Source organism: Vitis vinifera, chromosome 2, assembly GCF_030704535.1.
Source record: "Vitis vinifera cultivar Pinot Noir 40024 chromosome 2, ASM3070453v1".
NCBI lineage: Eukaryota > Viridiplantae > Streptophyta > Magnoliopsida > Vitales > Vitaceae > Vitis > Vitis vinifera.
In genome coordinates, this window is record NC_081806.1 from 2,443,015 (window position 1) to 2,457,553 (window position 14,539).

General features: G+C 33.8%; 3 protein-coding genes and 1 pseudogene across 3 annotated transcripts; 2 read left to right on the plus strand and 2 right to left on the minus strand.

The window, feature by feature from the left end:
* Window positions 1-2,896: 2,896 nt before the first annotated feature.
* On the plus strand, window positions 2,897-5,440 carry LOC100244482 (probable cinnamyl alcohol dehydrogenase 1). Its single transcript, XM_002277339.5, has 7 exons — window positions 2,897-3,062; window positions 3,493-3,592; window positions 3,697-3,810; window positions 3,906-4,136; window positions 4,392-4,677; window positions 4,793-4,943; window positions 5,074-5,440. Exons 1-7 carry the CDS (start codon window positions 3,026-3,028, stop codon window positions 5,268-5,270), a joined length of 1,116 nt encoding a protein of 371 aa, XP_002277375.1. The 5' UTR covers window positions 2,897-3,025; the 3' UTR covers window positions 5,271-5,440.
* A 1,698-nt stretch (window positions 5,441-7,138) lies between these two features.
* On the minus strand, window positions 7,139-8,050 carry LOC132254877 (secreted RxLR effector protein 161-like). The gene is made up of 2 exons (XM_059741778.1): window positions 7,405-8,050; window positions 7,139-7,287 (listed from the first exon to the last, which is right to left on the minus strand). The coding sequence occupies exons 1-2, from the start codon at window positions 8,048-8,050 to the stop codon at window positions 7,139-7,141; spliced, it is 795 nt and encodes a 264-aa protein (XP_059597761.1).
* A 2,436-nt stretch (window positions 8,051-10,486) lies between these two features.
* Window positions 10,487-11,095, minus strand: LOC132254878 (uncharacterized). Its single transcript, XM_059741786.1, has one exon. The coding sequence runs from the start codon at window positions 11,093-11,095 to the stop codon at window positions 10,487-10,489; it is 609 nt and encodes a 202-aa protein (XP_059597769.1).
* A 73-nt stretch (window positions 11,096-11,168) lies between these two features.
* LOC100266784 (probable cinnamyl alcohol dehydrogenase 1) lies at window positions 11,169-13,363 on the plus strand (annotated as a pseudogene).
* The last annotated feature ends 1,176 nt before the right edge of the window (window positions 13,364-14,539 follow it).

The window sequence follows — 14,539 nt, forward strand, 5'->3', positions numbered from 1 at the left end:
ATGTCTCTTCTATATCTTACATTTCTATAGATCCAGTACAATGTTTTTGGCTCCGCAGATGGACTATCTTTAGTATCGAGGATGAAGAAACTGGCTTATTAAAGTTGTTTCTGGCTGGTGCCTCTTCAATCCCAACTTGATGTTATTCCCTTTATGGGGTTATTTTGTAAAACAAGTCGGAAATAATGGAGATGGGTTTCAATTCTCCCAGTGCCACCACTTCAAATGGTATTTAGCTGGTATTATTGTCACATCTATATGCAGGAAGTTTTCTAAATGCCACTGTCTCACCACATAAGATTTAGGTATAAATAAATATTCTTTGTGTAAGATACAAAGTAATTGGATATATGGGATGTTAAAGGCAAAACATGGGTAGGAGGTTAAATACAAAATAATCACATATTAAGAGGTCAAATACAATCAATCCTAAATTCGGGTACATGTACAAAATAATAATAATAGATAAAGGCGCAACATAAAATGAAATGGCCTAATAATTGGTTATAGTTTTTGGAATGAATTTTAAGATGGTATTAGACTACCATTTGATAAACTTAATACTTATTACTTAATGTTTTAAGTTAAATTATATTTAAATTATTAACTTAAAATTTATTACTTAATTCTTACTTTTAAGTACTAAAGTTATTTTATAAAAATTGACATATTTATTTTCATAAATTATGATCAGGGTAAAGAAGGTTGAGTGACAATAAATGTCGTGGAGGTAATTAAAGTAAATGATGATAAAAATGTAAAATGAAGATGTAGACTTAAAAATAAATTAATTATTTTTATTTATCTTAAAATTATTTTTAATTGTTATATTCGACTCTTCCATAAGGTTATGTTTGGTTCCCGAAAACTATTAAGGAAAAAAATGCGAAGAAAAATGATTTTTTTATGTTTGGTTCTCCTATAAAAAATATAAAAGAAAATCAAATATAATTAAAACTAATTAAAAACTTATGTATTTTTTTAATATTTTAATCTTTATATTGATAGGTTAAATTAAATAAAATGAGTTTGAAGTAACAAAAAAAAATAATTTATTGACTTTTAATATATTTTTTTATTTTTCTTTCCTTCTACTTTTCCTTTACATTTTCTTTTTCTTACATTTTCCCTCAAATTTTATGGAACAAACATAGCCTAATGGTTGACCAAGAGATTGAAGGAGTTTTTCGGGTCAAAATGACCCTTTTAAAAAAAAAATTGTAACATCTAACCACTCTTTCAAATTTATGTTCAAATTGGCCTCTTTTGTGCTACATAAGGGCTATCTCATTAAAAATATTTTTTTTCATCATTTTAGTTAAAGCCACAATTGCTAACCGTGACTTCATTTTTGACTTAAAGCCGCAGTTGACTACTGTGGCTTTAGTTATTTTTTTTTTAATTTTAAATTTAATTAAAAATTATTAAATTATAATTTATGATTGAAATTTAAAAATATACTTAAATTAAAAATTATTCATATTTAAATTTAAAAATCTAGTATTACTTCAACAAACATAAATTAATAAATAAAAAATATTATAAATGAATATTTTATTTATTAATAAATTAATAATCTTAAAATAATAAACTTATATAACATATAAATAATATATAAAATTGTATAATTTATTAATTTAAAATATTTAATTTGTTGTTTTTTAAGATATATATTTATTTGTATTATGATAAATTTATCTTTATCGAAATAATAGTATATTTTTAAGCCGCAGTTGATAACTGAAATTTCAATTATAAATTTTTTTATTTTTAAATTTAATTAAAAACTATTAAATTATAATTTATGATTAAAATTTAAAAAATATACTTAAGTAATAAATTATTTATATTTAAACTTATTATATTTAAACATGAAGATGTTCTTATAAATAATTTAAGTTTAAATATAAATAATTTATTATTTAAGTATATTTTTTCAATTTCAATCATAAATTGTTTAATAGGTTTTTAATTAAATTTGAAAGTAAAAAAAGAAAAATTATAATTGAAATCTCGGTTATCAATTGCGGAAAAGTATACTATTATTTCGATAAAGATAAATTTATCATAATACAAATAAATTAATATATTAAAAAACAACAAATTAAATATCTTAAATTAATAAATTATACAATTTTATATATTATTTATATGTTATATAAGTTTATTATTTTAATATTATTAATTTATTAATAAATAAAATATTCATTTATAATATCTTTTATTTATCAATTTATGTTTATTGAAGTAATACTAGATTTTTAAATTTAAATATAAATAATTTATTATTTAAGTATATTTTTAAATTTCAATCATAAATTGTAATTTAATACTTTTTAATTAAATTTAAAATTTAAAAAAAAATTAACTAAAGTCGTAGTTGTCAACTGAGACTTTAGTTAAAAAATGAAGCTACATTTATTAATTGCGATTTTAATTAAAATAACAAAAAAAAATATTTTTAATGACATGACGCCTACTTGATATCAAATAAATCAATTTGAACATAAGTTTAAAAGAGTGGATAGATGTTACAAATAATTTTTTTTTTTTAAACGGCCATTTTGACCCAAAACTTGAGTTTTCCGCCGGCCTGAAACAATCGTATTGTCAACCATCTTATTTTAATTATGTTAAAATACAACTGTCATTAACACCCATTTGGATTAAAAATTGGAAGGTCAAAAATGTCCTTTTACAGTCAATAAAAAATTGTAGACTTTTTAGGGTATCAGTCCAGTCCCATGTCCCAGGCACCAACTTGCAATTAATGTAAAATAAATAAAATTAAAAGAAGGCAACTCTTCCAAATCAAAGTCCGCGCATAAAATCACTTTAAAATGAAGTGTGGTTACAAGGGTAGGTTAAATCTAGACAAATGGATGCGGGGCAGGCTAAAGAGGTCATTGCTTACGTGGCCTGGTTTGATTGTTGGGCCAATGAAGACGAGGCCCAAGCAGGAGTGTATATGCATATATAGAAGTTGCGTTGTTCACTGGGAGTACAGTACGATCTGCCTTTGCCTATGAGCTTTTGCCTTCGCCGACAGTCTCTTCCCGCAGGTAAACCCAAATCGGCTTCTTCTCTCTACACCAACTTTTCAGATAACATTGGAAATCATAGGGGTCTTGTATTTATTTATTTATTAATTCTGCATGTTTAATTTATATCATCAAGTCACGCCAGTCGCCCACAAGGCGACAAATCATAAGGATTTACCTCTTGTATTCTGTTTCTCCCATCAACCATGGTGCCTGTTGGCAGTAGGGTTGGAATTGCAACTTGAATCATGTCCCCTGTTTTGGAAAACTGTGGAGTCTGGATATCAAGATTTTATTTTGTAGTAATTCAATCCCAAACTGGAATTGGACTCGTCTGATTCGTGTAGGATTGGCCATTGCCTGTACATGTTATTAGGATTAACTCCCTTTTGTCTTGATTCTACATCTGATATACTGAGTGTGCCTTGTTGGTTTATGGTATGGTGGACAGAGCAATTCATAATGACTTCTGAAAGTGCAGATGACAACTGCTTAGCATGGGCGGCAAGAGATCCATCTGGCCTTCTATCACCTTACAAATTCAGCCGCAGGTAAGTAGAATGAAATGTTTTTACTCTACCCCCACCTTTCCCTTGGTTGTCTTGTTGATTGTGTACAAGCTTTCATCCACACATATTTTGGGAATATTATACAGGGCTCTTGGAAGTGATGATGTTTCATTGAATATCACACACTGTGGGGTTTGTTATGCTGATGTAGTCTGGACTAGGAATAAATTTGGAGACTCTAAGTATCCTGTGGTACCTGGGTATGTAGCCTGACTGTATGATAAAATGGTCCATGGTCCCCAAGCTTTTTCATATCTTTTCCTCGGACTTATGGATTTATGATTTTGTGTACCAGACATGAGATTGCTGGAATTGTAAAAGAGGTTGGCTCAAATGTTCGTCGCTTCAAAGTTGGTGACCATGTTGGAGTGGGAACCTATGTCAACTCATGCAGGGATTGTGAGTACTGCAATGATGGACTTGAAGTTCATTGTGCGAGGGGGTCGGTGTTCACTTTTAATGGTGTTGATGTTGATGGTACGGTCACCAAAGGAGGTTATTCCAGTCACATTGTTGTTCATGAAAGGTGAGCATCTTGTATTATTAAGTTGGTGCTTTCATTGGAATGATATTAATATACAAACCCTTTTAATATCACTGTAGTTTTGAACGAAGAAGCCTTCTAGTTCCTTAATGCTCACCATGGATTATGTGATCTAGGCGTCCAGTCTAAGGATTCCATGTGGGCACAAGGCCTTTTGATCTGTCCACCTGAGGTTTAGGGAACTTGGTAAAATTTTAAGTACAGATGAAAATGCTGGTTTTGGTGCTAAATCTACAGGTACTGCTTCAAGATACCTGACAACTACCCATTAGCTTCAGCAGCACCTTTGCTATGTGCTGGAATTACTGTTTACACTCCCATGATGCGCCACAAGATGAACCAACCTGGTAAATCCCTCGGGGTGATTGGGCTAGGTGGTCTTGGTCACTTGGCTGTGAAGTTTGGCAAGGCTTTTGGATTGCGTGTCACAGTTCTCAGCACAAGCATATCCAAGAAAGAAGAAGCTCTGAATCTGCTTGGAGCAGACAAATTTGTGGTCTCATCAGACGAACAGCAGATGATGGTAAAAATCCATCCGACTTCCTATTGTGCATGGTTTGCCTTGATATCGCAAGCAAGAATGAAGATGATTCATTCATTGGCTTTTCATAAATTGATGGTTACTATCTTGTATGCAGGCTCTTTCTAGATCACTCGACTTTATAATTGATACTGCATCAGGTGATCACCCATTCGATCCATACTTGTCTCTGTTGAAGACTGCCGGAGTCCTAGTTCTGGTGGGGTTCCCAAGTGAAGTGAAATTCAGTCCTGGAAGCATTGTCATGGGTAATTCTGGCTCTGAAACTTTCTAATTTAAAATAGTTACTTGTGATTGTGCATTGGTTCAATTATCATAGCCTAGATAAGTCGGAATACTCTCAGCTTATTGAGACTCTATGAATCGACCACCCTGCAGGTATGAGAACTGTTTCTGGTAGCGCTACAGGTGGTACAAAAGATACACAAGAAATGCTTGACTTTTGTGCTGCACATGGAATTCACCCAGAGATCGAAGTAATTCCAATTCAGTATGCAAATGAAGCCCTTGAGAGGCTAATAAAGAAGGACGTGAAGTACCGTTTTGTGATTGATATTGAAAACTCTCTGAAGTGATCCATAGAGGCAGAAGAGGACGTTCTTTTCTCAGACTACATGTTTGTTGGCTGAAAGCAGATAAAAATTGTCAATCCTTTATAGATGCACAGTGGATGTTTAATCTTATGGAAAAAATATCCAGGATCGAACCTTTGTGTTATGTCAGTGAAGAAATTACTTTCCATGTACATATACTTCTGTTGGTATCTATTTTGGATAATGTTCTTCCACAGACAAAAGAACTCACATCAAGAGTTTTAGAATCTGCACTGGAATAATTGCATAGACACTTCTATTTGATAACAATGTGAGTGTTGCCTCATTGGAAAAGATCTATTTTTAAGGGTATGTTTGATTCAAAAACTTGAGGGAAATTGTAAGGAAAATAAAATATAGAGGAAAAGTAAAGGAAAAGAAAATGTGAACGAAAATAAAAAGTAGATTTACGTTATATTTGATTCTAGGAAAGATATAAACATGTTAAAGAAAAATGATTTTCTTATATTTAGTTAAAATAAGTGAAATAAGCTTGGATTAACATCAAATACTAATTTATTTATTTTGATCAAAGATTAAATAATTTAAAAAATATATACATTTTTAACTAATTATAATTATATTTGATTTTTTTTCCCTATTTTTTCGAGTAAAACCAAACATAAGAAAAATTATTTTCCTTTATATTTTTATTTCTTTCTTTTTTTATTTTCTTGGAACCAAACATAGCAGCGTTGTGTAATTGTGTTGGTCTTTATTCAATACCTTACATGCTAGGAGCATATGCTTATATATGAATGCTCTTTACTCGCTTTCAAATGCCAAATATAGCTTCACCATTATATGTTAGAATCCAACCAAGATCCTTGTTATAACTCAACCAAGATAAATACCCTAATTTATATATACTGGAATATTTAACAAGGTGAATACCCTAACTTCATATATACTGGAATATTTAATAAGGTGAATACCCTAACTTCATATATACTGGAATATTTAACAAGGAGAACACCCTAATGTCATATATATTGGAATCTCCTGATTAAAAACAATGAGTAGAAAAATAATAGCGGAAGCATACCTGAATCCATTGAAGGAGAAACCTTATAGGAAGAAAACCCTTTGAGATGGTCTTCCAATTCTAGCCACTAGATTCTGTGTCAATTTCTCTCTGAGAGGATTTTCAGAAATTGGAATGCGTAGTCGTAGAATGTGGACCATAACCCTATTTATAAACCGCTAGGGCAGTTTTAATTTTATCACAATTATATTTCTGCCCCTCATAGAAATAATAATTGTCTAATGGTATCTACACAATAATCTCATGACAATTATACCCTTAAGCCAATTAATCAATTATTAATTAGATCACTATATTTAGGCTTAATTAAATGATAGCACACACATTTTAATTATTTACATGTGTGGCCCAAATTATAGATTAATTACAAAAATTAATCTAACAATCTCCCACTGGGCCACATGCATATGTAATCAAATAAATGTGTTTAACCTTATGAGCTCAAAATTTGCTATCATGTCCTTAGGGTATATCCGAACAATCTCGTCCATTAACTATACTGACATAGGATCAAGGTGGCCTTTGTTACATCAATCGTTACTAGACCAATCAATGGTCACATATATCTGCACAGCTAAATGACATAGATCAATCATGAGTGCATAGCATGGAAATTACATGCAATGTGATCTATTCATGCATATTTCCAACTGGTCCAACTTAACTTTATTGAGATCAAATCTTTAGCATAATTTAACAGAGTGCAATAAAATGAATACTTTATTTCTGCAGAACACAATCCAAATGTATAGATAAAGTCTAAACATAACATAGAGCAATATACAATGAATAATACAAACTCCCACTAAATTTGGATATCCTCAAATGAGACAACACCCATACGAGCAGTGTGCTCATGAAAGACCTTGGGTGGTAATCCCTTTGTAAGCGGATCCGCTATCATGGAGTTTGTTCCAATATGCTCTATGGATATCTGTCCACTCTGTACTTTTTCTTTTACAACAAGGAACTTGATATCAATGTATTTTGATTTTGTAGAACTCCTGTTGTTATTGGAATATAAAACTGCTGATTTATTGTCACAAAATATCTTCAGTGGTCTTTCAATACCATCCAGAACATGCGGCCCAGTGACAAAATTTCGTAGCCATATTCCTTGATTGGATGCCTCATAACATGCTACAAACTCTGCTTCCATGGTGGATGAAGTTACGAGTGTCTGTTTGGCAGACCTCCATGAAATTGCTCCACCAGCCAATAGATAAATATAGCCTGATGTGGATCTTCTGCTGTCTTGGCATCCAGCAAAGTCGGAGTCGGAATACCCAATCAACTCTAACTGATCCAATCTCCTATATGTAAGCATGTACTCTTTTGTTCTCTGTAAATATCTCATAACCCTCTTGGCTGCTCTCCAATGATCTATTCCAGGGTTACTTAGATATCTGCCTAACATGCCAACAATGTACGCAATATCCGGACGTGTACATACCTGAGCATACATTAGACTCCCCACAGCCGAAGCGTAAGGAATCTTCTGCATTTCTTGACTTTCTAAACTATTTTTAGGGCATTGATTAAGACTGAATTTGTCTCCTTTAGCGACAGGGGTATCACCTGGTTTGCTATTTTGCATGCCATACCTTTGGAGGACTTTATCAATATAGGTCCTTTGTGACAATCCTAAAATACCCCTAGAACGATCTCGCTGTATCTGGATTCCTAAGACAAAGGAGGCATCACCAAGATCTTTCATCTCAAAATGTTTTGATAAAAATCTCTTGGTGTCGTGCAATATGCTAATATCATTTGTAGCTAGCAATATGTCATCGACATATAAAACCAGGAAAATATACTTACTCCCACTGAATTTGTGATACACACATTCATCCATAAGATTTGCCTCAAAACCATATGAGACAATAATTTGATGAAACTTGAAGTACCACTGACGAGAAGCTTGCTTGAGCCCATAAATGGATTTAGTTAATTTACAAACCATATTCTTTGAGTCTTCGGACACAAAATTTTCTGGTTGTACCATATAAATTGTTTCATCAATGTCACCATTGAGAAACGCTGTTTTAACATCCATTTGATGTAACTCAAGATCACAATGTGCAACTAGTGCCATGATTATCCTGAAAGAGTCCTTCGTAGTAACTGGAAAGAATGTCTCTTTGAAGTCAATTCCTTCTTTTTGAGTAAAGCCTTTAGCTACAAGACGTGCTTTATATCTTTCTACATTACCATTTGAATCCCGCTTGGTTTTAAATATCCATTTACAACCAATGGGTTTCGTACCAACTGGTAATGGGACAAGTTCCCAAACTTTATTGTCTTGCATATATTTGTACTCTTCATTCTTGGCTTCAATCCATTTCTGAGAGTTGGAACTTTTCATGGCTTGCTGGAAGTTGATTGGATCATCTTCCATCATTCCACTTTCTACCTCACGTTCCTGGAGATATACGATATAATCGTCCGAAATTGCATTTCTCCTCTCTCTAGTGGATCTCCTTAATGGCATATTTTCTTGAGGTTGTTGAGTTTGTTCTTCAGGAGCAATGTCCTCATTTGCAATTAATGGTTGAACAATATTGTCTGTTGGTTGAGGATCCAAATTTACTTCTTGATCAATGATAGGTAGTGAAACCTGTACATTATCAAAAGCAATAGTAGATCCCTCTTCCTCCTCAAAGACAATATTCCTAGCCTGATTTCTCCCCCCAAACTCAACATCCTCAAAAAATGTTGCAGTTCCCGTCTCAAAAATTGACCTAATAGCAGGATCATAAAATTTAAAACCCCTTGATCGCTCTGCATAGCCAATAAAGTAGCTGCTAACTGTTTTAGAGTCCAATTTCTTTTCATGAGGCTTATAAGGTCTCGCTTCAGCTGGACATCCCCAAATATGAAAATGCTTTAAACTGGGCTTTCGACCCGTCCAAAGCTCATAAGGCGTTTTAGCAGTCGCTTTAGTTGGCACCCGATTGAGAATATAAGCTGCCGTTTTGAGTGCTTCACCCCAGAGTTTTTCGGGTAAAGTAGAATGACTAATCATACTCCTTACCATGTCCTTAAGGGTTCGGTTTCGTCTTTCTGCTACACCATTCATGCTAGGTGATCCTGGCATGGTGTATTGAGGGACGATCCCACATTCCTCTAGGTATTTAGCAAATGGTCCTGGATGTTGTTCACCTGATCCGTCATATTTACCATAGTATTCACCACCACGGTCAGATCTGACGCTCTTTATCCTTTTGTTGAGTTGTAACTCAACTTCTGCTTTAAATGTTTTGAACACGTCCAATGATTGTGATTTCTCATGTATAAGAAATAGGTAGCTATATCTTGAGTAGTCGTCTATGAATGTTATAAAGTACTGTTGACCATTCCAAGATGCCGTAGGGTATGGTCCACAGATATCTGTATGAATTAATTCTAAGACGTCTGTAGCTCTATTGGCACCTAATTTCTTTGTTTTGGTATGTTTTCCTTTAATACACTCAACACAAATATCAAAATCTGAAAAGTCAAGTGAATCCAAAATCCCATCGGACACAAGTCGCTCAACTCTAGATTTAGAGATATGACCTAGGCGTTTGTGCCACAATGAGGCCAAATTATCTTTATTCAATTTACGTTTTGTACCTCGTGATTCCACATGCAAGGTTTCATTATAGGACGGAACAGTTTCCAACAAATATAGATTATCATAAACATTAAGTAAACCGGTTCCTACAGCATTTGAATTAATAGATAATGTAAATTTATTGTTTCCAAATGAACAACAATAACCTGATTTGTCCAAAACAGAAACTGAAATTAAATTCCGTCTGAAAGACGGTACAATAAAAGTATCTATTAAATCCAAAAAATAACCAGATTTCAATAATAATCTAAAGTGCCTTATTGCCTCTACTTCTACCGACTGACCGTCTCCGACATAGATGCATCTTTCAGCATCACTTGGTTTTTGGTAACTCAGGCAACCCTGCATAGAAACACAAATGTGAGTAGTAGCACCAGAATCTAACCACCATGTGTTTCTAGATACTGAAGCTAAATTAACTTCAGAACAGACCAAAGTAAGAAACATACCTTTCTTAACCCGCCAAGCAGCATACTTGGTACATTCCTTCTTAGTATGTCCAGGCTTATTACAGAAGAAACATGTTACCTCAACTTTCTATTTCTTTTGTTCTGGACCATTAGAAGCAGCAACCTTATTATCCTTATTTTTTCGTTTGCCCTTATCCTTAGAAGTGCTAGCCAGATGAGCACTTTCGGTCTTGTCTTGCTTCAATCTCTCTTCCTCTTGCACACAGAATGAAATGAGCTCATTAAGAGTCCATTTATCCTTTTGACAGTTATAACTGACCTTGAATTGATTAAATTGTGCAGGAAGAGAGATGAGAACCAAATGCACGAGTAAATCATCAGATAACTCGAGTTTCAAAGCCTTAAGTTTTGAAGCAAGATGAGACATCTCCATGATGTACTCCCGAACATTACCCTTGCCTTTATACTTCATTGAAATCAAGCTTGCTAAAAGCGTGCTCGTTTCAGCCTTATCGTTTTTGGCAAAACGTTTCTGAATTTCCGCAAGGAAGTCACTGGCATTAGTAACCTCATCGGTTACCGCACCCCTGAAAGCTTCTGGAATGCCGCGCTTCATGATCATAAGACTTAGCCTATTTGAACGTTCCCACTTACCCCAATAAACCTCATCCTCTTGAGTACTTTGCTCATTGAGTTCATCAGGTTTGGGCATTCTCAAGGCCAAGTCTATATCCATGCAGCCTAAGAGAATCATCATATTCTCTTTCCAGTCCTTAAAATTAGTCCCATTTAACATAGGGACATTATTGATGTTGGCAGATATAGAAGTAGTTGATATAAAAGCTGAATCGAGAACAAAATAAAATGAATCAAATAAACCATCATGCTCACATAAAATAAGCAATTAAACACATAATCTTTAAATTTAAAAGCAAATTATGACATTTCAAGATACCTAGCACAACATTAATATCAAGTCTTTGGACAGTAATATTAACTGTAAGTGGTACTCTTGTTGTAGTGATCAAACATTGATGATAAGTTATGTCAAATAATAAATCTATCTTTGGATTGATTTATTATTCACATTAAGTTACCTTTATAATCATCACATATTTATCGCCACAAGTATGTATGCAATTTGACCAAATATTAACTTTCCTTTGGGTCAGTCAATACCCGCATGAATCACATACACACAAATATCTAACACCCCGAACAGACTAATCTACACGGAAGATGTCACTTTGGTGATTTTTCGCTTTAATTAGCCTATTTAAAATGCTAGATCAATAACTTAAATATTAATATCATAAAATGCTATTAAATAATAATAATAATAATAGTAATAAAAAAAAAAAATTTATCAACTCAATATTTCATAAATCTTAATCCATTGACATATATTAAAATAATAACTCAAAGAATTAATCAAGGAGTAGGCTCTGATACCACTTGTTAGAATCCAACCAAGATCCTTGTTATAACACAACCAAGATAAATACCCTAATTTATATATACTGGAATATTTAACAAGGTGAATACCCTAACTTCATATATACTGGAATATTTAATAAGGTGAATACCCTAACTTCATATATACTGGAATATTTAACAAGGAGAATACCCTAATGTCATATATACTGGAATCTCCTGATTAAAAACAATGAGTAGAAAAATAATAGCGGAAGCATACCTGAATCCATTGAAGGAGAAACCTTATAGGAAGAAAACCCTTTGAGATGGTCTTCCAATTCTAGCCACTAGATTCTGTGTCAATTTCTCTCTGAGAGGATTTTCAGAAATTGGAATGCGTAGTCGTAGAATGGGGACCATAACCCTATTTATAAACCGCTAGGGCAGTTTTAATTTTATCACAATTATATTTCTGCCCCTCATAGAAATAATAATTGTCTAATGGTATCTACACAATAATCTCATGACAATTATACCCTTAAGCCAATTAATCAATTATTAATTAGATCACTATATTTAGGCTTAATTAAATGATAGCACACACATTTTAATTATTTACATGTGTGGCCCAAATTATAGATTAATTACAAAAATTAATCTAACATTATACCTTTTCAATCAAGCTCAAACCATCATTATCTAGAATCTATATAAGCCCTTTACCACAAGAATTTACAGGTACTGCTTCAAGATACCTGACAACTACCCATCAGCTTCAGCAGCACCTTTGCTATGTGCTGGAATTACTGTTTACACTCCCATGATGCGCCATAAGATGAACCAACCTGGTAAATCCCTCGGGGTGTCTTGGTCACTTGGCTGTGAAGTTTGGTAAGGCTTTTGGATTGCATGTTACCGTTTTCAGCACAAGCATATCCAAGAAAGAAGAAGCTCTGAATTTGCTTGGAGCAGACAAATTTGTGGTCTCATCAGACGAACAGCAGATGATGGTAAAAATCCATCTGACTTCCTATTGTGCATGGTTTGCCTTGATATCACAAGCAAGAATGAAGGCTTTTCATAAATTGATGGTTACTATCTTGTGTGCAAGCTCTTTCTGAATCACTCGATTTTATAATTGATACCGCATCAGGTGATCACTCATTTGATCCATACTTGTCTCTGTTAAAGACTGTCGGAGTCCTAGTTCTGGTGGGGTCTCCAAGTGAAGCGAAATCCAGTCCTGGAAACCTTGTCAGAGGTAATTCTGGCTCAGAAACTTTCTAATTTAAAATAGTTAATTGTGATTGTGCATTGGTTTATGTATCATAGCCTAGACAAGTCGGAGTACTCTCAGCTTATTAGGACTGTATGAATCGACCATCCTGCAGGTATGAGAACTGTTTCTGGTAGCGCTACAGGTGGTACAAAAGATATACAAGAAATGCTTGACTTTTGTGCTGCACATGGAATTCACCCAGAGATCGAAGTAATTCCAATTCAGTATGCAAACGAAGCCCTTGAGAGGCTAATAAAGAAGGATGTGAAGTAGTGTTTTGTGATTGATATTGAAAACTCTCTGAAGTGATGCATGGAGGCAGAAGAGGACGTTGTTTTCTCAGACTAGATGTTATTGACTGAAAATAGATAAAAATTGGCCAATCATGTCAGTGAAGAAATATCTGTCGATGAACACATGTTTCTGTTAGAATCTGTTGGATATTTAGGAAACCAAAGACTAAAGATAATGAGAGAAAGCTAATTTAGAGACTGCAAAAGACCTCATTTTATTGAGCAACAAACCATCTATTTATACAGCATAATGAAAACCGAATTACAGAAAAATCTGCTACATGTTGAGCATAACAGCTAAGTGCCAAAAAAAATAGCATGAAGAAATGGTCATAATCCTAAAGAATAGCAACAAATAAAACTGATTCAGCTTCATGAGTCATGCCAGTCAACACTCTTCCTTGATTCTGGAGCTGCAGACACCAAGCTTCTGCCTCAAGAATTCATATGTAATCTTTGGAAGTGCCTTTTTTAGGATGTCAGCACTTTGATTTTCTGTTTTGCAGTAGATTAGCTACACTTCCCCTTCCCTTTGTACCTCTATTAGAAGATAAAACGTTATCTTGAAGTGTTTTGTTTTGCCATGGAACATTGGGTTATTAGCAATTGAAATTGCAGGTTGGTAGTCCATGAATTTTTGTGTGCCTTCTTGTTGTTCCATATGCAAATCTATCATGAGTTTTCATGATCCAAAGGGCTTGATTCACAGCAGCAGCAGCAGCAGCAGTAGCTACATATTCTGCTTCTACTGTGGATCGAGCTATGACTTCTTGCTTCTTAGAACACCACGAAAAAAATTCCAGAACCAAAGCTAAAACAGTAACCCGAGGTGCTTCTCATATCATCAACACATCCAGCCCATCACTATCAGAATAACCATGGAGAGTGAAGTTTTTAACTTGACTGAACCTTATTCCATAATCAATTATGCCCTTAACATATCTAAAAATTCTTTTTGCTGCTTGAAAATGAATTTCACTAGCACAGTGCATATAACTTGATAGCAAACTCATTGCATGCATGATATCTGGCCTGGTTGCAATTAATACATTAGGCCGCATATTAGTCTCCTTTTGATTCATTGGAATTGCAGTTGGCTTGCACTTTTCCATGTTGAACTTCTTGAGGACTTCCTTTGCATATTTATGTTGGGATAGAAATGTTTCATTTTGCTTTTGATGTACCTGCATAC

Excerpts from the sequence above, each read along its gene's own strand:
- LOC100244482 (XM_002277339.5), top strand. The coding sequence starts at position 3,026 with ATGAGCTTTTGCCTTCGCCGACAGTCTCTTCCCGCAG. Across the intron at positions 3,063-3,492 it reads CCGACAGTCTCTTCCCGCAG|AGCAATTCATAATGACTTCT; the intron begins GTAAACCCAAAT and ends TATGGTGGACAG. Across the intron at positions 4,137-4,391 it reads CACATTGTTGTTCATGAAAG|GTACTGCTTCAAGATACCTG; the intron begins GTGAGCATCTTG and ends CTAAATCTACAG.
- LOC132254877 (XM_059741778.1), bottom strand. The coding sequence starts at position 8,050 with ATGAAAGATCTTGGTGATGCCTCCTTTGTCTTAGGAATCCAGATACAG. Across the intron at positions 7,288-7,404 it reads TGGGCCGCATGTTCTGGATG|AAAAAGTACAGAGTGGACAG; the intron begins GTATTGAAAGAC and ends TTGTTGTAAAAG.
- LOC132254878 (XM_059741786.1), bottom strand. The coding sequence starts at position 11,095 with ATGGATATAGACTTGGCCTTGAGAATGCCCAAACCTGATGAACTCAAT.